The 22,863-nt window shown below is 42.3% G+C and overlaps 1 protein-coding gene across 5 annotated transcripts in view; it reads left to right on the forward strand.

The window, feature by feature from the left end:
• LOC139548195 (glycerophosphodiester phosphodiesterase domain-containing protein 5-like) overlaps positions 1–22,863 on the forward strand; it is a 92,795-nt gene that overhangs the window by 26,603 nt on the left and 43,329 nt on the right. For 4 of the 5 annotated variants that reach the window (XR_011669672.1, XR_011669673.1, XM_071357697.1 and 1 more), the window contains exons 2-7: positions 3,945–4,123; positions 16,471–16,574; positions 19,057–19,150; positions 19,393–19,452; positions 22,265–22,363; positions 22,689–22,782. Coding sequence is in view for 3 of the 5 variants with exons in the window: in XM_071357697.1 (XP_071213798.1) it covers positions 4,007–4,123; positions 16,471–16,574; positions 19,057–19,150; positions 19,393–19,452; positions 22,265–22,363; positions 22,689–22,782 (568 nt within the window). In the remaining 2 variants the exon portion in view is untranslated. Of the gene's footprint in view, positions 1–1,574; positions 1,748–3,944; positions 4,124–16,470; positions 16,575–19,056; positions 19,151–19,392; positions 19,453–22,264; positions 22,364–22,688; positions 22,783–22,863 lie in introns of all 5 variants that reach the window. The other variant, XM_071357698.1, reaches the window with a different exon arrangement.

Raw genomic sequence — 22,863 nt, forward strand, 5'->3', positions numbered from 1 at the left:
ACTTTTTGTCTATTCCATTTGCACAACAGCATGTGAAATTTATTGTCAATCAGTGTTGCTTCCTAAGTGGACAGTTTGATTTCACAGAAGTGTGATTGACTTGGAGTTACATTGTGTTGTTTAAGTGTTCCCTTTATTTTTTTGAGCAGTGTATATATACTGCTCAAAAAAATAAATATATATATATTTTACACCTTTTATTTAACTAGGCAAGTCAGTTAAGCACACATTCTTATTTTCGATGATGGTCTAGGAACGATGGGTTAACTGCCTTGTTCAGGGGCAGAATGACAGATTTTTACCTTGTCATTTCGGGGATTCAATCTTGTCCTGCGTTGCATATAATCGATGCGGTGGCAATTGTGAAAAAGGACTGTCGTTGCTCCAACGTGGACCTAACCATAAACATCAATGCCTTTCTTAAAATCAATACACAGAAGTATATATTTTTAAGCCTGCATATTTAGCTAAAGAAATCCAGGTTAGTAGGCAATATTAACCAGGTGAAATTGTGTCACTTCTCTTGCGTTCATTGCACGCAGAGTCAGGGTATATGCAACAGTTTGGGCCGCCTGGCTCATTGCGAATTTATTTGCCAGAATTTTACATAATTATGACCTAACATTGAAAGTTGTGCAATGTAACAGGAATATTTAGACTTATGCATGCCACCCGTTTAGATAAAATACAGAACGGTTCCGTATTTCACTGAAACAAATGTTTTATTTTCGAAACCAGAGTTTCCGGATTTGACCATATTAATGACATAAGGCTCGTATTTCTGTGTTATTATGTTATAATTAAGTCTATGATTTGATAGAGCAGTCTGACTGAGCGATGGTAGGCACCAGCAGGCTCGTAAGCATTCATTCAAACAGCACTTTTGTGCGTTTTGCCAGCAGCTCATCGCTGTGCTTCAAGCATTACGCTGTTTATGACTTCAAGCCTATCAACTCCCGAGATTAGGCTGGTGTAACCGATGTGAAATGGCTAGCTAGTTAGCGGGGTGCGCGCTAATAGCGTTTCAAACGTCACTCGCTCTGAGACTTGGAGTAGTTGTTCCCCTTGTTCTGCATGGGTAACGCTGCTTCGAGGGTGGCTGTTGTCGATGTGTTCCTGGTTCGAGCCCAGGTAGGAGCGAGGAGAGGGATGGAGGCTATACTGTTACACTGGCAATACTAAAGTGCCTATAAGAACATCCAATAGTCAAAGGTATATGAAATACAAATTGTATAGAGAGAAATAATCCTATAATTACTATAACTACTACAACCTAAAACTTCTTACCTGGGAATATTGAAGACTCATGTTTAAAAGGAACCACCAGCTTTCATATGTTCTGAGCAAGGAACTTAAACGTTAGCTTTCTTACATGGCACATATTGCACTTTTACTTTCTTCTCCAACACTTTGTTTTTGCATTATTTAAACCAAATTGAACATGTTTCATTATTTATTTGAGGCTAAATTGATTTTATTGATGTATTATATTAAGTTAAAATAAGTGTTCATTCAGTATTGTTGTAATTGTCATTATTACAAAGAAAAGAAATTGGCCGATGTTTTATCCTCAGCGGCTTTTTTTTGGTCCTCCAATTATCGGTATCGGCGTTGAAAAATCATCGGTCGACCTCTAGATCTCGTACAACGCTGTGTACTACTCCCTGCACAGAACAGCGCAAACTGGCTCTAACCAGAATAGAAAGAGGAGTGAGAGGCCCCGGTGCACAACTGAGCAAGTGGACAAGTAAGTACATTAGTGTCTAGTTTGAGAAACAGACACCTCACAAGTTCTCAACTGGCAGCTTCATTAAATAGTAACTGCAAAACACCAGTCTCAACGTTAACAGTGAAGAGGTGACTCTGGGATTCTGGCCTTCGTTCAAAAACAAGGACATTTCTAAGTGACCCAAAACTTTTGAACGGTAGTGTATATCCATTCCTTGCTAGACCCTTGAAGTACTAGTACCCCCAGTTCCTTCGATACGAAGTGCATGTAGTCCCTTAGTTACAGCCCTGAGCCAAAGGATTCTGATGGAAGCAGTGCAGCCTGGGAGGATGAAGACTTTGGACAGCAGTTTGTTTCCATAGCAGATTTTATAAGCTTGTGCTTGTGTTATGCAGCCATCCACTGCTCTGATGTGATTTATTTAGACAAACAGATGATCAAATAACTGCTTCTGCGAGGCGGTGTCTGATCCTCAGCTAAACCCTACAGCGCCCTGAAGCTCCTCAACCAGGACTAGTCTAACTCCACCACAGTGCTCAGCCTGACTGGTCTGCTCACGGAGCTGCACCACAGGGTAAGCTGGGGTGTGACAGAGTGGTCTTGATGATCCCACTGCCCTCCTCCCGGCAGTTCCACTAATGACAGGAAGCACAACCCCCTCTGAGGCAAATAAACAGCTGTCCAAAGCCGCAGAGCTCACGCTGCCCTGATTGCATGCTGATGGGTGTAATTAACATGTATTTCAAATCCCTCATGAAACATAGCGCTGCTCACAGACGGCCCATAGGATAGCTGCAATTTAAAACCGGCACAGTGGGAGGAATAGCAAGTCAGGCACAGTCTTCAATTGAGAAACATGCTGATAATATTGCATTCTAATCTTCATTTGTAGTCATTTTTGTTAATCATGTTTACTTGGAGTTTAAACTTACATCTTGGGTTGTAATCTTGTGTACAGGTCAATTATTTACACTCTTGATAACATATTGGGTTGTTTCACTTTCAGATTGTAATCAGCATGCGTTTTTCAGAGTTAACTTGATCAGCATGCTCCTTCATACCCCAGGAGGACGGTGACACTTATTGAGCCAGCCAGGCCCTGGCTTAATGTTATTGCCATTAATATTGTTATTACAGCTGAAATGAGTAGTTGCTGAGCCATTAGGACCTTTAGTCATTCTCTGAGTAATTCATCTGGGATTAGTCAGAGTAGACCTAGGCCAAGGCTAGATCCTGCCCCGTCTGCCCAGTGGGCACCACACACACATCTAGGCCGACAAAGTCCTGGTGCCCTCTACTCTGCCGTAGAACCCAGCCAGGCTGTGACCCTCTGAGAGTAAAGGGATATTCAACAAATTCAATGTCATTGTAGTTTAATGTAATGTTCAATAGACACTCTATGCACCTAGTCCTTTCAATTAGATTGTCATTTAGCTCTGACCTTGTATCGATGGAAGCCACGGGAGGCAGCCACAGTTGTCATTGGAAACGGGGCTTGACAATGGCAATTCAAATTTGTGGCTTGGCATCAAAGCACTGAAGGTGCTTTTCATTGTACTGTGCAGGGGCGGACTGGGACCAGAATTTGGCCCTAGCATTTATAAAACACCAGACCACCCCCCCCCCTTGAAGCCTCCATTACCAGCCAGATGATGATCAGTTTGCGCAATAAAACCAAATTAGACAGGCCCGCTGGACTAAAAATGGACCAGCCCAGTGGCATGTGCCTGACATCCCAGATGACAGTCTGTACCTTTTATTCTGTGTGTTCTATTTTACTGAAGTACTTCAATTGTAACATGTTTTTTATGCTTTGATGGTAGATTTTTAACTAAAGATAACAACTAAAATATCCATCAAGAAGGCTCTCATATTCTGGGGGAATTGTTGAATCGAAGTTTAGCAATGTTCAAATTGGAAGCCGATTTTTCTCCCAGGGGGGTAGTGAAATTAATCTGCCATAATTAATTATTGTGAGGTAATAGTTCAATCTATTCTAATTCAACGACCACTTTCTTGTCTTTCTAGTTCAGTGCAATATGTTGGTATTAAAGTGCCTAGATATGCGCGTGGCATGTTGATATTCAAATGTCACCTCAGTGAAATACCCACAACAATCACCCATACACCTGTCATGTCCTAATGGATGCAATATTTCCTTGTTGAATGTATTGAAGGCAATACTGATGTTTCTGTTTCCTTGTTCCGCTCCCAGGCAGGCTCCAGTTTGGTCAATGGGATGTTAGTGGTCTGGAGGCGTGCCAGAACTGAAGGAGCATGGTGAAGCACCAACCCCTGCAGGTCTATGAGAGGCAGCTGTGTTTGTCATGTCTCACAGGGATCTATGGGTGCCGCTGGAAACGGTACCAGCGGTCACATGATGACACCACCAAGGTGAGTTCTGCCCAGCAGACCTTATGTTTGTACCTAAATGACCATAATGGACATGGTGTATCTATATGGTAGTTATTTCTGGAAGGTCTGTTATGGCACAAATGTCTGTTGGTTGAAGGGAGCGAGTGTTATTGAATGGTACCGGACAGTTTATTTTTCTGTGCAATTTCACTGCAGGATTACAGTGTCACACTGCATCTTGTATCTCACTATTAATTAAAAACACTTGAATTTGGTGTGTGTGTGAACGTGCATGTGGGCAGTATTCCTCTCCCATGCCTTCCCTTACCCTACAATAACCTCTTCTTTTAAGATGTATTTATAAAGAGCCATGTAGGCCTATCTCTTACCAGATAACCTTGCAGCCCATCCCTAATAACATGTCCTTGTGCTCTCACTTAAGTTGTCTTTGACCTTGGGACTGTGTTTTAAGCCTGTAAGTGCTGCAGATAGTGGGTTTTCCGTATGCAGCCCAGGTCTGTCTGTCAGTGATTTAGTATTGCATGATAAGTCATTTAGAGAGAGCATGAGGGCTGGACCACGATAGTCCATCACTTAGCTAGCCTGGGACATGGAGACAGAGCTGAGGGGGCTGAAATGTGTGTGAAATATAATGTACCATACATGTTTTATATGGCTTATAAATGTGATATAAGGCTTGGAAAGATCCATATGGGGAGAGAGAAAGGGAAAACACACCATTCCCTCAGGGGTATTGCATACAATTTGACACATCATAACATGCATTGCAGTGTCATCCTACAACTCCCACTCACTTCAAACAAAAATATGTCCAAGTACCCTTTTTCTATTCGTAGGAACAAGCTCTCATCCGGTGAGCTTTACTTGCAGGCTCTGCTGAATGGTGGATGGATGAGCTATACATTTGGACCTTTCATTCCTACCCTATTTGCCCTCAGGATGGGAATGCTGCAGTTTAAACCTTCCGATAGACGGAACACATTCATATTTGACTGGACCAAGGCCACATGAAAAGAAAATCAGCACAGAGAAACAACAAAATGTATATGGATTTTTTGTTTTCATCCTTCGATGGGAATAGGATTCTCTGTGTGTTTCCTGTCTCTGAGATGGATAGCTATAGTACTGCAAAGTTAGTGTGTGTGTGTGTGCGCGCAGTCTTGGCCACCATGGCCATGTGTGGTGGACTCTTTGACCCGCTGGGGGAGAATTGGACAATCAGCAGCCGGTCTGTGCACAGTACCACAGGATTATATTGGACCTTCCATGGTGCTACTGAGTCTTTGCCAGTCTCTTCCTCTGCCAGAATCTGCATCCCAACCTCCCACCCCCACAATGCCATGTTTCAGTAGCTTATTTTACTGGGTCTGCCCACAAGCCTATTATTGAAGTACTGTACATTTGAATGCTGCTAACTAAGCGTGAATAAAAACTCGGTGATGGAAATATACCAGTAAAAATTCAGTTAAATTGGATGTCTGTTTTATGCAGCTCCAACAGCCGAGGCCCTAGGGCTACAGCACCAAAGGGTCTCTGCAGAGATGGACTGACGTCCAGGCCAACATCGAATACAATTATGTCCCACAGGGTAGAACCGATGCACAGTCACACACAGCCCTTTCCATTGTCACCATTTTGTTCTCTTTCAAATGAATTCAGTGTAAAAGGATGAATTTAAAGGAAACTTCGGGATTTTGGCAATGAGGCCCGTTATCTAATTCCCACAGTCAGGTTTTTATGTCTCTGCATGCGGTTTCAAGGAAGTTGCTAACAGGCTAGCAGATACCCATAGACTTCCAGTCATTGTGCTAATGCTAACTAGCATTGGCACATGAAACTACCTCTAACATCCTTCATACTGGACACAGGGCCATAAAAATACTATCAACAAGATCATATGACTCTGGGGAAGTAGATCAAGGGCCTCATTGCCAAAATCCCGAAGTATCTCTTTAACTATGGCTGCTGTGCTGCCTTGTATTGGAGGCCTATAGTCATCTTAGATTGGGAGATTTCCTGTTTGTGTGCCAGCACTGCCAGGTCAGATGACGTCATACTGTAGATGCATCTTTAATGACCAAAGTGCCCAATCAGTGTTGGTAATCAAAAAATGGTATCAGTTACATGATGTGATGTTTTGAACCTGGCGGGCAGCATCACTGAACCATGACCATGAGAAACCACAGGTCTTACTGTGACATGCACTCCCTTCATAATGCCCAGATTCAGAACAGAACAGAAGTGGTTGCTGTCGTCTCTCCTCTCAGAGATGGATAATGAACAGGCCAGTTTGCCTGAGCCTCCCTCTCTTTGTGAACCTGGCCTCTGTGTTAGAGCTGTTTGTAGAAAGGCCGCCCACGTCACTGGCACTGCAAGTTGATCTGGCCTCGGTAATAATTGAGAGTTCTTCCATTTAGCCAGTCTTTACCTGGAGCACAATGCGTCTAGAAGTAGGAATGAGCATCATTCTGTGGCATTGGTCTGTCAAATGACTTACAGGGACATGTGAAATTGAAATTCTGTTTTCAAATCACTCGCTACTATTGCTATTTTACCTCACAGCTAAAGACTGCACTAGACTAGAAAACAGGTGTTGTAGATTCTAATATGGCAGAGAACATTCAGCCAACATCATGCAGGAAACATTCTCTGAGCAGAATGTAAATTATGAATTTCACTCCCCTACTAACGCTCTTGTCTTCCATTACCTTTTTAGTTCCCTACAGAATGAAAGGTCAACAGCTTCAACACCTCTGTATGTCAGAGCTGTAGAAGTTACTGGGACACAAGTTAACAAGCGTTTAGGAGAATGTCTCTATATTCTTGTTCATGTTCATAGAAGACTTTCAGTTAAGCATTTGCATTAATACCCTATGGTGGAGGTCATGATCAACTGTCTTTGAAAACAAATTTACTGGTAACCTTTGCTAATAGCTCCTTATCTACCCGTCTCCATAGTTCAATAATCATATCTATGAACCTTTCAGTCAGTCTGCACTTCCAGGAGTGCTGACATTCAAACAAGTCTCTAATATTGGGTGAGGGGAATAGCCTAATCTTCCTGAATCCTGTCTCTCCAAAGGGAAATGTGTTCTGTCTGTCGGTTTTAATCCCTCTCCGGCTGTCTGTCTACTCTACCCAGATTCTCTGGGAGTTTTCTAGTTTCACAGCGGCAGGAGGGGACTGTTTACACACTATAATTGCTGACTATTTTGAGGGGAATTATACCATGTAGACGTGTTATTAAAGTCTGTACAGCACTTCCAACAACATAAACAACAGCCAAGCCTGGCTGCCAAACTAGCTCTGTTTTTTCCTTTATAGACTAGCCTATTAGGTGGTTTTCTGTTGTCATCAACCATATGGCTAATGCCTTGTCATATCCTTTCTGTGTGTAGAGCTAAGCAATGAAAGATTGATATGACACCAATTTATACATGGATGGTTCTCGTTAGTTAAGTACTTGTCACCAGCTCTTGGTACTGTTAGTGTAAAGACATTCTATGGGTTTGTGCTTTAAAAGAAAAGTTGGATACGTACTTCAAGAGAATATTTGAAGCACTGTTTTTCATTTTGTTTAAAATAATCATATAGCTTTCGTTGGTTGGTGGAAGTGTAGGCTACCTTCTAGAAGATGTTATGTCCAAAAGGCTAACTAGAGAGAACATACTTTCAGCAGTAGTGTGTCTCTTACCACATTCAGTGTGATTTTTGTCAGAGGCTGTATTCTCTCCCTTGTGCTAGTGTTCAGTGAGTTCAGCCAGTCTGTGAGGTTACCAAGGTCTCCAATGTTTTCCTGAACTTTTCAACTCTTCAGATATGAGCGTCCAAGGACAACACAACATGCTGTTTCAGATCAAGAGCTGACCAAGAACAGGCAAGAGCAAAATCTCTAGGGCATTATTGTATCATATTATTTGTTGCTATGAGGTCAGCAGCTCCGAAGAAGTTGTTCTGTATTAAGTGAAGCCACTGCCTGTTGGTGCTCCAGACAGTTCTGCCATTACTGGAGAGAGGTTGGAGGAACAGAGGGCTGGAACACTCTAACCCTGGTCTTCTCAGGGTAATGCTGTTGGTCTGATAGGTGGGCCTGGGCTGGGTGGGGAAACACACTAGTGATTTTCTACAGCAGCAGGAATTGTGAAGGGATTTGGGCTGTGAGGAGCTTTGGGACATTCAGTGACAACCCCACCAGCTGCTGGTCTGACCCAGGACACTTAGCCAGGACAACAAGGAGACAGGGGGAGAGACTGGGGCAGACCACTGCCTGAGGAAAGGGTGGGTGATGGTGGGGAGGACACATTCTCTCTGTGTTGTGGTCTGTGTCCCTCTCTCTGTGGCTAGCACACTCTCTAGCCCGATCTCTCTCACTCACTCACGCTTTCGGTACTAGATTCATTCTCTGATCCTTTGATTGTGTGGACATGTTAGTTCATTCTGCAAGAGCTCTGATAGGTTGGAGGATATCCTCCAACCTTTCATAATGACTGTGCAAGTCTATGGAAGGGGGTGAGCCTCCTAGGTTTTCTATTGAAGTCAATGTACCCAGAGGAGGACAGAAGCTAGCTGTCCTCCGGTTACACCATGGTGCTACCCTACAGACTGCTGTTGAGGGTACTGTAGACCTTCATTGGAAAACTGTGTGTTTTAATAAATTATTTGGTGACGTGTATATATTTTGTGTAGTTTTATCTAAAAGATAATAACTTTTGGTCCTCCCCTTCCTCCTCTGAGAAGCTTCCACTGTTTCACATGTACGCACATGCATAAACTCGATCCACAGAAGTACTACTTATGCACATCAACAGTCCTCGGACTGAATGCACTTACGGAACACTTTGAATGACACTTATTTCACATGGCAATGCTGTGCAAGCAAGATGAGAGGCGTGAGGAGTAACCCACACATTACTCATAACATACACGATAGCACACTTGCAAATATCCATGTAAGTCTCCATATAAATGTGTTAAGTGTTCTATCCCAGAGAACCAATTCCTTCTAGCATTCACACTCCTCAATCTCATAGGATAATGCTCTGGTTAATTTCTGTACATCAAAACTATGCATCTGTCCAGTCCTGTATTAAAACGCTCTTCACCACTTAACACTACGGTCCAAAGTGTGTTATCATATAATTATTTGGAATGTGCCAAACGACAGAGATGGAGGGAGACACCTATGTTGAAGTCATAGGCTAGTTTATAGCAACCTCAGGATGGGTGTAGAGAGATGTTGAAGTCATAGGGTAGGTTGTAGCAACGTTAAACTGGGTGAATGGAATATGTATGACAGTCATCCAATGTGCTCTAATAGAAATAAGACCATGCTCATGAAATTATTTTCCTCCCTCATCTTAAACGTTCCCGACCGCCACTGATGTGGAAGCTCAAGTCTAGCAGCATTCATTATCATTTCCCTGCCTGTGATATATTTTTTTTGATGATTGTGTTGTGGGAGGACTCGCTTGCTGACCTGCAGTGAAGGTGGATTGTGCTGTGTGCCATGCTAGGTGTGGGTGTGCTTGATCAATGTCTTCCTTGCAGCCATATGCTTGGTAGGTCCATCTATAGTCATAATGACACTATAGTAGCCTGGACTCCTAGCAGGCATGGGGCAGCGGCAGCTTCTATAATGACTTTGGTTCTGTCAGGTAATGAGAAGAAGTGACCCCACGAGAGAAGTCAATTGAATCATAATACACTACATGTAATACACTACATGTCCTGCGTAGCATAAAATCGAGGCGGTGCCTGTTAAATTATCATTGAATCATAGCCAACTTCGCCAAACGGGTGAATTAACAAGCACATTTGTGAAAAAAGCACTGTCGTTGCACCAATGTGTACCTAAACATCAACGCCTTTCTTAATCAATACACAAGTATATATTTTTAAACCTACATATTTAGTTAATATTGCCTGGTAACATGAATTTCTTTTAACTAGGGAAATTGTGTCACTTCTCTTGCGTTCTGTGCAACAGAGTGGGCCGCCTGGCTCGTTGCAAACTGTGTGAAGACTATTTCTTCCTAACAAAGACAGCCAACTTCGCCAAACGAGGGATGATTTAACAAAAGCGCATTTGCGAAAAAAGCACAATCGTTGCACGAATGTACCTAACCATTAAAATCAATACACAGAAGTATATATTTTTTTAAACCTGCATATTTAGTTAAAAGAAATCCAGGTTAGCAGGCAATATTAAACTAGGGAAATTGTGTCACTTCTCTTGCGTTCATTGCACGCAGAGTCAGGGTATATGCAACAGTTTGGTCCGCCTGGCTCATTGCGAACTAATTTGCCAGAATTTTACATAATCATGACATAACATTGAAGGTTGTGCAATGTAACAGGAATATTTAGACTTATGCATGCCAACCGTTAGATAAAATACAGAACGGTTCCGTATTTCACTGAAAGAATAAACGTTTTGTTTTTCGAAATGAGTTTCCGTATTTGACCATATTAATGACATAAGGCTCGTATTTCTGTGTTATTATGTTATAATTAAGTCTATGATTTGATAGAGTAGTCTGGCTGAGCGATGGTAGGCAGCAGCGGGCTCATAAGCATGCATTCAAACAGCACTTCTGTGCGTTTTGCCAGCAGCTCTTCGCTGTGCTTCAAGCATTGAGCTGTTTATGACTTCAAGCCTATCATCTCCCGAGATTAGTCTGGTGTAACCGATGTGAAATGGCTAGCTAGTTAGCGGGGTGCGCGCTAATAGCGTTTCAATCGGTGACGTCACTCGCTCTGAGACCTTGAAGTAGTTGTTCCTCTTGCTCTGCAAGGGCCGCGGCTTTTGTGGAGTGATGGGTAACGATGCTTCGAGGGTGGTTGTTGTCGTTGTGTCCCTGGTTCTAGCCCAGGTAGGGGCGAGGAGAGGGACGGAAGCTGTACTGTTACACTGGCAATACTAAAGTGCCTATAAGAACATCCAATAGTCAAAGGTATATGAAATACAAATGGTATAGAGAGAAATAGTCCAACAATTCCAATAATAACTACAACCTAAAACTTCTTACCTGGGAATATTGAAAACTCATGTTTAAAGGAACCACCAGCTTTCATATGTTCTCATGTTCTGAGCAAGGAACTTAAACGTTAGCTTTTTTACATGCCACATATTGCACTTTTACGTTCTTCTCCAACACATTGTTTTTGCATTATTTAAACATGTTTCATTATTTGAGGCTAAATTGATTTTATTGACATATTAAGTTAAAATGAAAGTGTTAATTCAGTATTGTTGTAATTGTCATTATTACAAGAAAATAAGAAGTCGGCATCGGCTTTTGGTCCTCCAATCGGTATCGGCGTTGAAAAATCATAATCGGTCGTCGACCTCTACCTTAAACCTACAAATATTTTGCTTCACCAAAACTAAAGGTGTTTTTACCTAAACTGATTAGAAGAAAGCTTCTGTAATGTAGTGTAGAGCTCTTTGAATTTATGATATTTCTGGAATCTCATTTTTTGATTGAGTAACAGTGGAGGATCCTGTGTCAGATTCTTTGCAGTAATTCTAGTGTTTACGGTTCCACAGAAGATAATTATCCCCTGATCCTTTTTATCCGTCTATTTTTAGCCTATGTTGGTCAATGACGCTTAGGCTATGATGTATTCCATCCTAATTCAGCTGCCTGCCTGCCTAGTGCCCTTTAGCCAAGCAGCACAGCAATTCTCATGGCATTTCCCCCGAAAATATCTCCCCGGTAGAGGAAAGTAATTTGCCCTCCCCGCTCCCACTAGAAGAGTACGAGGCTGAATGAGTCGGCTCTGTTGGGCTTAAACCGCTCTTTCAATACAATATAAAACCTTTATTTCCCCTCAGACCAATTAAATACGTTGACCATTTTTTTCCTGACCCATCTTGACCATTTAACCTCACTTGGACACAAATGTCTTGTGGGAAATATAACAAAAAGGTTGCATCCCTCATGTCCCTCATTTTGAGTGAAAATTCATCATACAGTATGATTCAACAGACTACTAGATGTATTACTCAGTACACTAAGTTGGTTCCTTGTTTTGACACTAGTTAGAAAGCAGTTTTTAATGCTATGGTGTCAGCCATGCCCTGAAGGCGTATGTTCCACCCTAACTAAAGCAAGCCGTGCAGAATGTGATGTCATCATAGGTCAGGCAGGCTGTATCATGCCAGAGTGCTCTGGTTTGATCTGCTCCTAAACAGCAGCGGAGAAGAACAATGAGACAGGATTAATGTTCAGTCATATACTATACACATTGCACATACTGTACATGACACTGACTTGGCTGAATATTAATTTAACCTCACTAGGGTATGTGGGACGGTAGCGTCCCACCTCGTCAACAGCCAGTGAAACTGCAGGGCGCCAAATTCAAAACAACAGAAATCCCATAATTTAAATTCCTCAAACATACAAGTATTTTACACCATTTTAAAGATCCAGCCAAAGTGTCCGATTTTCAAAAAGGTTTTACGACGAAAGCACACCAAACGATTGTTAGGTTAGAGCCAAGTCACAGAAAAAGAGCCATTTTTCCAACCAAAGAGAGAGTAACAAAAAGCAGAAAGAGATCAAATTAATCACTAACCTTTGATCTTCATCAGATGACACTCATAGAACTTCGTTACACAATACATGTATGTTTTGTTCGGTAAAGTTCATATTTATATCCAAAAATCTGAGTTTAGGCACGACGCTACTGTCTCACTTGGCAAAAAGACAGAGAAAATGCAGAGCGCCAAATTCAAATTAATTACTATAAAAGTCAAACTTTCATTAAATCACACATGAAAGTTACCAAGTTAAAGCTACACTGGTTGTGAATCCAGCCAACATGTCAGAATTCAAATAGGCTTTTCGGCGAAAGCAAGCGATGCTATTATCTAAGGATAGCACCATTGTAAACAAAGAGAGAGAAGCATATTTCAACCCTGCAGGCACGACACAAAACGCAGAAATAAAAATATAATTAATGCCAATATGTCCCATAAACATCACAAATGGTCCTTTAGTTCGATTAATTCCGTCATATATATCCAAAATGTCCATTTATTTGGCGCGTTTGATCCAGAAAAACACCGGTTCCAAATTATCTCAAAGGTTACCTGTAAACTTTGCCAAAAAATGTCAAACTACTTTTGTAATACAACTTTAGGTATTTTTTAACATAAATAATCGATCAAATTGAAGACGGGAAGATCTGTGTTCAATACAGGATTAAAACCAACTGTAGCTAGCTTTCTGGTCATGCGCTTCTAACAAACAGGACACTTCGAGTGACCCTCCTTCAAAATGGCCGTACTTCTTCATTACACAAAGGAATAACCTCAACCAATTTCTAAAGACTGTTGATATCCAGTGGAAGCGGTAGGAACTGCAAGAAGGTCCCTTAGAAATCTGGTTTCCCAATGAAAACTCATTGAAAAGAGTGACCTAAAAAAGAATCTGAATGGTTTGTCCTTGGGTTTCGCCTGCTAAATAAGTTCTGTTATACTCACAGGCCTGATTCTTACAGTTTTAGAAACTTCAGAGTTTTCTCTATCCAAATCTACTAACAATACGCATATCTTATCTTCAGGGGATGAGTAGCTGGCAGTTGAATTTGGGCATGCTTTTCATCCAAAATTCCGTATGCTGCCCTCTACCCAAGAGAAGTTAAGGAATAAATGTGGCAGTCAGCCTAAATATGCTCCTAACATGTAAAAATATTAGCTTTTATTATTTGAGATTTGAATTGCACATTGTATGCAATATTTGCCACTTACACAACTGGCTTGGCAACTCGGTTAGCTCCCAAGCAGCCAGTTTAAAATGATCCCAAACGTTTAGTCTCATTGTTGTACAAACACTACCTACTAATAGACAATCCAATCCCTCCTCTCCCAGGGGTTTCACCTCTGTAATCCATCTTGATCTCAGCAGGTGAACAATGCCCCCTCACATGCCCTCAAGGTGTCCCTCTCCCAGGTGTTTCTGGGTAGTCATTAAAAGCCAGGGGGACAGTGCCAGAGCAGTTGGATCAATGAGCAGGGTTGCCATTCAGACCCCAACCTGCCATAGGGTTAACCCTATGGTTACCTTGACGTCTGGCTTTCTCACATTGCAGTGAATTATTATTATTATTATTATTTTTATTTTATATTTTTCTGTTATTTTACTAGGTAAGTTGACTGAGAACATATTCTCATTTACAGCAACGACCTGGGGATTAGTTACAGGGGAGAGGAGGGGGGATGAATTTAACCGAATACGAGACTTGGAAGTGTAACCATGTGAAACTAACCCTATGGCAACCATTCTGGAGTCTGTATTACTATGATTTCTGAAAGGGAGTGATTTTCTTAGTACGGTCATAGAAGGAAGTAGTAAATGTTCTAGGTCAGAAAATAGGAAATAGCCTAATTTTCATGACTAATGTTCAAACGTATGCGTCAAACAGTATCAAGGTTCTGGTCTATATTATTAATATTAATTTGTCTTTATTATTATAATTTAACATAAATGTTGTTTTCACGACTTTAATTCCTTATCTGGAAGAGATTGATGGCTAAAAAGAATGGCCACATCCAAATCCCACAGGCTTCCTTCCATCATACTACTATATTCCCAATCCCTGCCCCAAATCAACAACTTTGGTATGTAATAATCCTCATACCATCTCAAACATGTGCTGTAGTGTCCCCCTAGTTTAACCGCTGTTTGGCCTTTCCACAACTCCACATAAACACATTAGGCTCTCCTCTCCAGTGCCCAGGGAGACGGTCAGAGTGGAGGGCAGAAGGTATACAAAGGGCTCAGGCTGGTATCTGTCACCACCCAGCCATTAGACCTGGCCCTGTCTGACATCCTGTACCACTGCCAGCCAATGCACTCCATGGAACAGTCATCTAAGGTGAATGTCCAGACATTTATTTGTTTGCTCTCATATCACCTTGATATCACCTTGATATCTCCTATCACAGCAAGGCTAAATACAGGGTCAACCGGGGCTTATTTTGAATGGTGCTATGTAAGAACATTATTGCATTAACATTAATGTAATGTATAGAGCTGGAACAACTTGTTATTTTGCAAAACAGACTGTCATGTCAGTTCTATTCATACATTTCTATCTAAGCGTTCTCGAGTCCTCCGGGCTCTGTGAGTAAGCCTGATTTCATTGTGTGCTAATTTGTGGGCTGGTATGCTAATAGTGTGAGGAGCAGCCAGTCGTGCTGTCTTTGTAGAGTCCAATTCTCAGTAGGATGAGGGGTTATCACATCAATTAAAGTTTAATTAATTATAAGGAACATTTTGGGCACTTCTGTTCTTTATTTATGTGGTGGTCTTAACTGTTATAATTCTGTCTGAGCGAGGAGCGATATTTGTACTTTTAAATAGATTGGCCAAAAAGGTCTTGACTGTCTGGAGAAGTTTGAAAAGCTAACTTTGTGCTTTGTCATCCAAGTCGTGTTCACGTCTGCGTGCGAACATTCTATCTCTTGATTAGAGCTCTTATTACAGCTTGCGGTGGCATTGGAAGGCTAAACACTAATCGGCTCATGGCCTCATTGGCTATTAAGTTAATGTGAGTAATTACTTGATAATGAGGACAGTGGGTTGGGAGCTTTGAGTCCCTCTTCTTTTTTTACTGAGACAATATGGCCCTATGACAGTTTCTGCATGAATGGTTACTGCATATTGCCTCTACCGCAACTGTTAACAGACATGTGGTTCTCTTTTCAATCACAGTTGTAAAGTGGCATGAATGTTGTCTCGTCTTTGATGCAGGCTTTGTGAATGCCTACACAAAGTGGGAGTGTGAAATTATTTATGAACAGAATTGACATTACATTCACTATAAACCATGAGCGTTATTGTGTTGAGTTGTTCTCCAGACCATTCCTCGTTTGTGGTTTACCACCTTATTCTGATGCAGCTAGCAAATTGTGTTTTCAAATGTTTGTCATGACTCCAGGTTTGAGCCATCAGTCTGTGTGCCAGCCCTGGCTGCATCGTCATCAGTCTCTCAACATCCCGATTATAGTCTATAGGCTCTCACTTTTGCTGGATTAGGGCAGATTGCCCAATGACTACTCTGCCAGACCTTTAGGAGACTGTTGTTGCTTGCATTTGTGTTGTCAGTGTTTATTATGATGTTGACGTAAGGGCGTAATGTTAAGTGGTATGCCATTCTGGTGTGGGCAAAGGACTTTCTAATCAGCTCACTTGCAATCAAATAAAGTAATACAATGAATGCACCAATAGTATTCCAATGTTTCCTCACCTGTTTCAACACACCACTGGCCAAAGTGCTTTGTTAATCTGATGATATTTGACTAATGATACTGTGGTAAAGGTAATAATGGTTCCTGTGTGTTTGTTTCCCAGTGGGAGTTCCTGTGGTCTCTCATCCTCTTCTTCACCTTCTCTCTGCTCCTGGTCTGGTTCTACTTCTGGTGGGAGGCACACAACGACTACAATGAGTTCAACTGGTGAGTACTGCTGTACAGTGTGTGTATGTGTGTGCACTCTAGTTATGCAACTCATAGATTCTTGTCTCTCAGTATATCACCATCATCAGTCAGTGTTCCATTCAAATAAATTAGTTCCCCACTAAATGCTCCTCTGACCTTCCCTTTGATTCTCTGCCATTTACTTACAGTAGATTGTTTTACTTTTAAAGGCTGCCATTTATCTTTATGTTTTTGCTTTTAACCAAAAATGCTAACTCTAGAGTTGTTTCTCCCCCCCCAGTTATTCACTCATCATGGTTGGTTTAATCTGGGTGGGGATGGATTGGCTTTAGGGCGTCTATCACTGCAGATTATAGTGAGCATGATTACATAAAGCAGGAATACCCTTTGACCCCAAATCACCTCTCGGATCATTCCAGTCATGTCTCCCCCACAGTTACCATAAAACCAATCATGCTTGGAAACAATACAGGTATTAGTTCTGTCATGAGACATTGCACATTCAATTGAAGGATATACTACCACTGAAATTATGAATTAGGTTTATTTAGTTGAGCTCTTGACCAAGTTCTCAAGGCCTTATACATTTTATGTGCACGCTATGCCCCAGTGGTCCCTAAAACACAATTGGTGCAATATGTGCGAGCCATAAGAGAGAGAAGCTTTGTGTTTCTTCTTGTAAGGTGCAATTTGCTTTGTCCCCCCCAAAGTCATTCCCCTCGCTCTCTCTGTCCACCACCTCCTTTCTCTTCCTGTCATTAGCGCTCAATGTCACCTCTGCTTCCCCCATCGTCCTTCGCTCCTTGTTTATCTCTCCCTGCCCCTCATCCCACTTTCTCCCTCTCCTTCCATACGCTTTGTCTCTCTGCTCCTCTCTCCTTCTCTCTCCTTTAATTTTATCACTCTCTCTGCACACTCTCTAAAGGCGTCGGCATGTTTCAGTCTAGCCTAACCGAACGAGTGTTTGCATACTCCCTTAAAAGACCTTTACTTGAAAAACAAGAAAAAAGCTGCAATAGTACTGTTTGTCCATTTTGAGACACCATAGCCAGTACACACTTCCTCAAAATAGTCAGAACTAATCTAAAATTAATTTAGTTGTTTTTGCCAAGGAGATCTTAGTTGCACAATTTTACATCTAACTAAAATGTTTGCAGTATTCTTCAATAAAAAGTTGTAAGAATCCCTACTGTTGACCAATCACCGAAGGGGCATAAACATTGGTTCTGAACTTAGGCTTGCCTCAAAAAAAATGTGTGTGCCCAAATAGCTGAAAAACCCCTAACCAAAGTCCAAAACGAACAAAAGCGTCACAATGTTGTCAAAATATATGCACAAACTCTTCTGAACTGTTTTGGCTGGGAAGCCAATTCCCAATGTCTACCACTCCTATGGCCTAGCATCAGTAAGATATCCTGTCTTTTTCTAGTGTGTGACCTGGCTTTAGTGTAGCTCTGCTGTAGTTGTAGGGGCTGTCAGGCTCTGCCAACAGAGCACAGATAAGGATTGGGATGTAATTAGCGGTTTTGATGCTTCGTGCTTCCCCCCTGCTGGCTCTGCAGCTGTGTCATCCCAGGCCCTCCGAGACCCCCTGTCACACCGCTCAGGCTGACAGCCAGCACAGCCGTGTGTGTGTGTCCCTGTGTCCCCGTGTGTGTGTCCCTGTGTCCCCGTGTGTGTCCCCGTGAGTGTGTGTGTGTCCCCGTGAGTGTGTGTGTGTGTCCCCGTGAGTGTGTGTGTGTGTGTCCGTGAGTGTGTGTCCCCGTGAGTGTCCGCGAGTGCGCGCCCGTGAGTGCGGGCCCCGTGTCCCCGCGAGTGCGGGCCCCGTGTCCCCGCGAGTGCGGGCCCCGTGTCCCCGCGAGTGCGGGCCCCGTGTGCGTGCGCGTCAGTCCCCGTGTGTGTGGAGACACAGCCTTAAGGAAACAACGTCCTTTTAGAACAAGGCCTCTAACTCGCAACACGTTAACATAGTTATTACAATCTCTTTGTGCGCCAATATTCATTACAGAGAAGAAGTGACTGCAGCCATTTGCTCTGAGCAGCTTCCTTTGTTGTGTTTATTTGTCTCTGTTTGCTTTGTTTTATGGGGATAATAAAGTCTTACGATCCTGGACAAGGACACTAGAACACATTATGCCTGCCCTGGGAGTTCAGGCCTTCCGGTTTAAGCATCAGTGTCGGCTGTTAGATCATTTATAGTCAGCCAGTTAATTTTACAAAGAGACCTTTGGGGCTAGGAGCTCGAGGTTGCCCGTTAGGCACAGATATAGGATCCGCTTCCCTTCCCCCGAATCTAAACCTTAGCCACTAAAGGAAACGCAAAACTGACCTTAGATCAGTGTCAACAACTTCTCCTGCTAGACCACTCGGCGTGTTTCTACAATCTATCCTCTATCTCTCATCTCAGAGACCAGAGGAGCACAAGCTGCAGCCTGCCCTGAGATCGATGAGACGCTACTATTGTGCAACTGACTTCCATCCATTTTGCTCCGTTTTACAGGTTTTTATATAACCGTTCTGGAGAGTGGATCGACGGGACTGTTCCAATCCTAGCCACTACCGCTGCCGGCTTCACTTATATTGCATTTTTAATGGTGAGTTGTCATCTCATCAAACATTCACTGTGAGATGATATTGATATGGTGTCTAGGCCATGGTAACAGCCAGGTAATGTTAGTGGTATAACCTGGCAGGGCAGAAATGTGTTGCCAGGCATGTCTGTGCCAAGTCTACACATGACAGTTAGGATGGCCCAGGCAGCTGTTGACCTTTTTTGAAAACAGTGGCTGTGGATTTCCATGTGATGTGATTTATTTATCTGTTTCTATTCTTTTAGATTTTAGCACTTTGCCACATAGCAGTGGGACAACAGCTGAACTTGCACTGGCTGCACAAGGTAATGCTCAAATGTGTGATTTTTGGTGTGTTTGCTTATGTACAGTGCCATGGGAAAGTACCCTTGACTTTTCCCAAAATTTGTTGTTACAGCCTTATTGTAAAAAGGATTAAAAATAATAATAATCCTCAGCAATCTACACACAATACCGAATAATGACAAAACGAAAAATGCTAAAAAAATACCTTATTTACATAAGTATTCAGACTCTTTGCTATGAGACTCAAAATTGAGCTCAGGTGCATCCTGTTTTCATTGATCATCCTTGAGATGTTTCTACAACTTGGAGTCCACCTGTGGTAAATTCAATTTATTGGACATGATTTGTCACACATCTGTCTATATAAGGTCCCACAGTTGACTGTGCATGTCAGAGCAAAAACCAAGCCACGAGGTCGAAGGAATTGTCTGTAGAGCTCAGAGACAGGATTGTGTCGAGGCACAGATCTAGAAGGGTACCAAAACATTTCTGCAGTATTGAAGGTCCACAAGAACACAGTGGCCCCCATCATTCTTAAATGGAACCACCAAGACTTGGAACCACCAAGACTCTTCCTAGAGCTGGCCGCCCGGCCAAACTGAGCAATCAGGGAAGAAGGGCTTTGGTCTGGGAGGTGACCAAGAACCCAATGGTCACTCTGACAGAGCTCTAGAGTTCCTCTGTGGAAATGGGAGCACCTTCCAGAAGGTCAACCAACTCTGCAGCACCCCACAAATCAGGCCTTTATGACAGAGTGACCAGACGGAAGCCACTCCTCAGTAAAGGCACATGACAGCCCGCTTGTTTGATGAAACCAAGATTTAACTTTTTAGCCTAAAAGCCAAGCATCACGTCTGGAGGAAACCTGGCACCATCCCTATGGTGAAGCATGGTGGTGGCAGCATCATGCTGTGTCAATGTTTTTCAGTGGCAGGGACTGAGAGACTAGTCAGGATCAAGGCAAAGATGAACGGAGAAAAGTAAAGAGATCCTTGATGAAAACCTGCTCCAGAGCCCTCAGGACCTCACCTTCCAACGGGACCAAGACCCTAAGCACACAGCCAAGACAACGCAGGAGTGTATTCGTGACAAGTCTGACTGTCCTTGAGTGGCCCAGCCAGAACCCGGACTTGAACCTTATCGTACATCTTTGGAGACCTGAAAATAGCTGTGCAGCAATGCTCCCCATCCAACCTGACAGTGCTTGAGAGGATCTGCAGAGAAGAATGTGAGAAACTACCCAAATAGAGGTGTGCCAAGCTTGTAGCATCATACCCAGAAGGCTCAAGGTTGTAAAGGTGCTTCAACAGTGTACTGAGTGAAGTGTCTGAATACATACACTACCGTTTAAAAGTTTGGCGTCACTCAGAAACGTCCTTGTTTTTGAAAGAAATTATAATTTTTTGTCCATTAAAATAACATCAAATTGATCAGAAATACAGTGTAGACATTGTTGATGTTGTAAATGACTATTGTAGCTGGAAACAGCTGATTTGAATGGAATATCTACGTAGGCGTACAGAGGCCCATTATCAGCAACCATATTTCTTGTGTTCCAATGGCATGTTGTTAGCTAATTCATGTTTATCAGTTTAAAAGGCTAATTGATCATTATAAAACCCTTTTGCAATTATGTTAGCACAGCTGAAACTGTTGATTAAAGAAACAATAAAACTGGCCTTCTTTAGACTAGTTGAGTATCTGGAGCATCAGCATTTGTGGGTTCGATTACAGGCTCAAAATGGCCAGAAACAAAACTTTCTTCTGAAACTCATCAATCTATTCTTGTTCTGAGAAATGAAGGCTATTCCATGCGAGAAATTGACAAGAAACTGAAGATCTCATACAATGCTGTATACTACTCTGGTCACAGAACAGAGCAAACTGGGTCTAACCAGAATAGAGGAGTGGGAGGCCCCGGTGAACAACTGAGCAAGAGGACAAGTACATTAGTGTGTCTAGTTTGAGAAACAGACACCTCACAAGTCCTCAACTGGCAGCTTCATGAAATAGTACCTGCAAAACACCAGTCTCAATGTCAAAATTGAAGAGGCGACTCTAGGATGCTGGCCTTCTAGACAGAGTTGCAAAGAAAAAGCCAAATCTCAGACTGGCCAATAAAAGAAAAGACTAAGATGGGCAAAAGAACAAGGCCAGCATCCCGGAGTCGCCTTTTTAAAATAATAAACTTGGATTAGTTAACACAACGTGCCATTGGAACACAGGAGTGATGGTTGCTGATAATGGGCCTCTGTACACCTATGTAGATATTCAATTAGAAATCTGCCGTTTCCAGCTACAATAGTCATTTACAACATTAAGAATGTCTACACTGTATTTCTGATCAATTTGATGTTATTTTAATGGACAAAAATTGTGCCTTTCAAAAACAAGGACATTTCTAAGTGACTCAACTTTTGAACTGTAGTATGTAAATGTGATTTTCTGTTTTTTTAAATAATGTATTAGCAAACATTTTAAAACCTTTTTTTTGCTTTGTCATTATTGGGTATTGTGTGTAGATTGATGAGGGGAAAAAAACAAGGCTGTAACCTAAAAATTTGGAAAAAGTAAAGGGGTCTGAATACTTTCCGAAGGCACTATACGTGGTGCGTATATTGTGTGTGTGTCTTCAAGTGGCCAACTGAACTCTGCCTGAACCCCACATTTGAGTTCATGTTTTCCTGCGGGTTGTGAAAGCAGTGACATCATGCCCCAGGGTGCTGTTATCTGGCCAAACACACTACAGAGGGTTGGAATGGTTAGCCTGGGGGAGCTGTGTGTGTCTGTGTGTGCGTGTGATGGTCTGTAACACTCTGTTTGCCCCATTAGATAGGCGTGAGTACTGCTCTGCTGACCACTGCCATCGGATTCATATCTGTCAATCAAACATGGGGGGAGGAGTGGGCAGTCATCCCTATATCACTCCAGGTCAGTTCAACAACAAACCCGTCCCCATTTAGGGCTGTGCATCAAACTGTATTATACAGGACACTTTCCTGATATGTGGTAATATACTTGATAAATCACATGTTAATGACTATATTGAACTACATACAAAGGCAACAACATTTCAATATAGAAATGCATCTAACAGATGTGTTAAGACTGATTCAAGGGGTTAATTTACATATTTTTGTTGAATTCTTCATGCAGTAGCCTACCATTACCACTGAATTATTTTGTTAATGTCGTACCATTTAACAACTGTGAATGACTGTAGCAATGCCACACCTTTAACACTGAATGATGTCAGGCCACAGGTCCCTTCCTACACCTAGGAGCCCTGGTGGCTGTCACCGCTCTGGCCTGGCTGGTGGCTGGGCAGATCGCTCGTGCCGAGAAAACAAGTAAGACCTGACCCGGACTCTGTTACTGACCGTTTTAGTGTTGTATGCTATACTGAAAATTCTGTACTTTTTTATACTAGA

This window comes from Salvelinus alpinus, chromosome 21 (genome assembly GCF_045679555.1).
Source record: "Salvelinus alpinus chromosome 21, SLU_Salpinus.1, whole genome shotgun sequence".
Taxonomy (NCBI): Eukaryota; Metazoa; Chordata; class Actinopteri; order Salmoniformes; family Salmonidae; genus Salvelinus; species Salvelinus alpinus.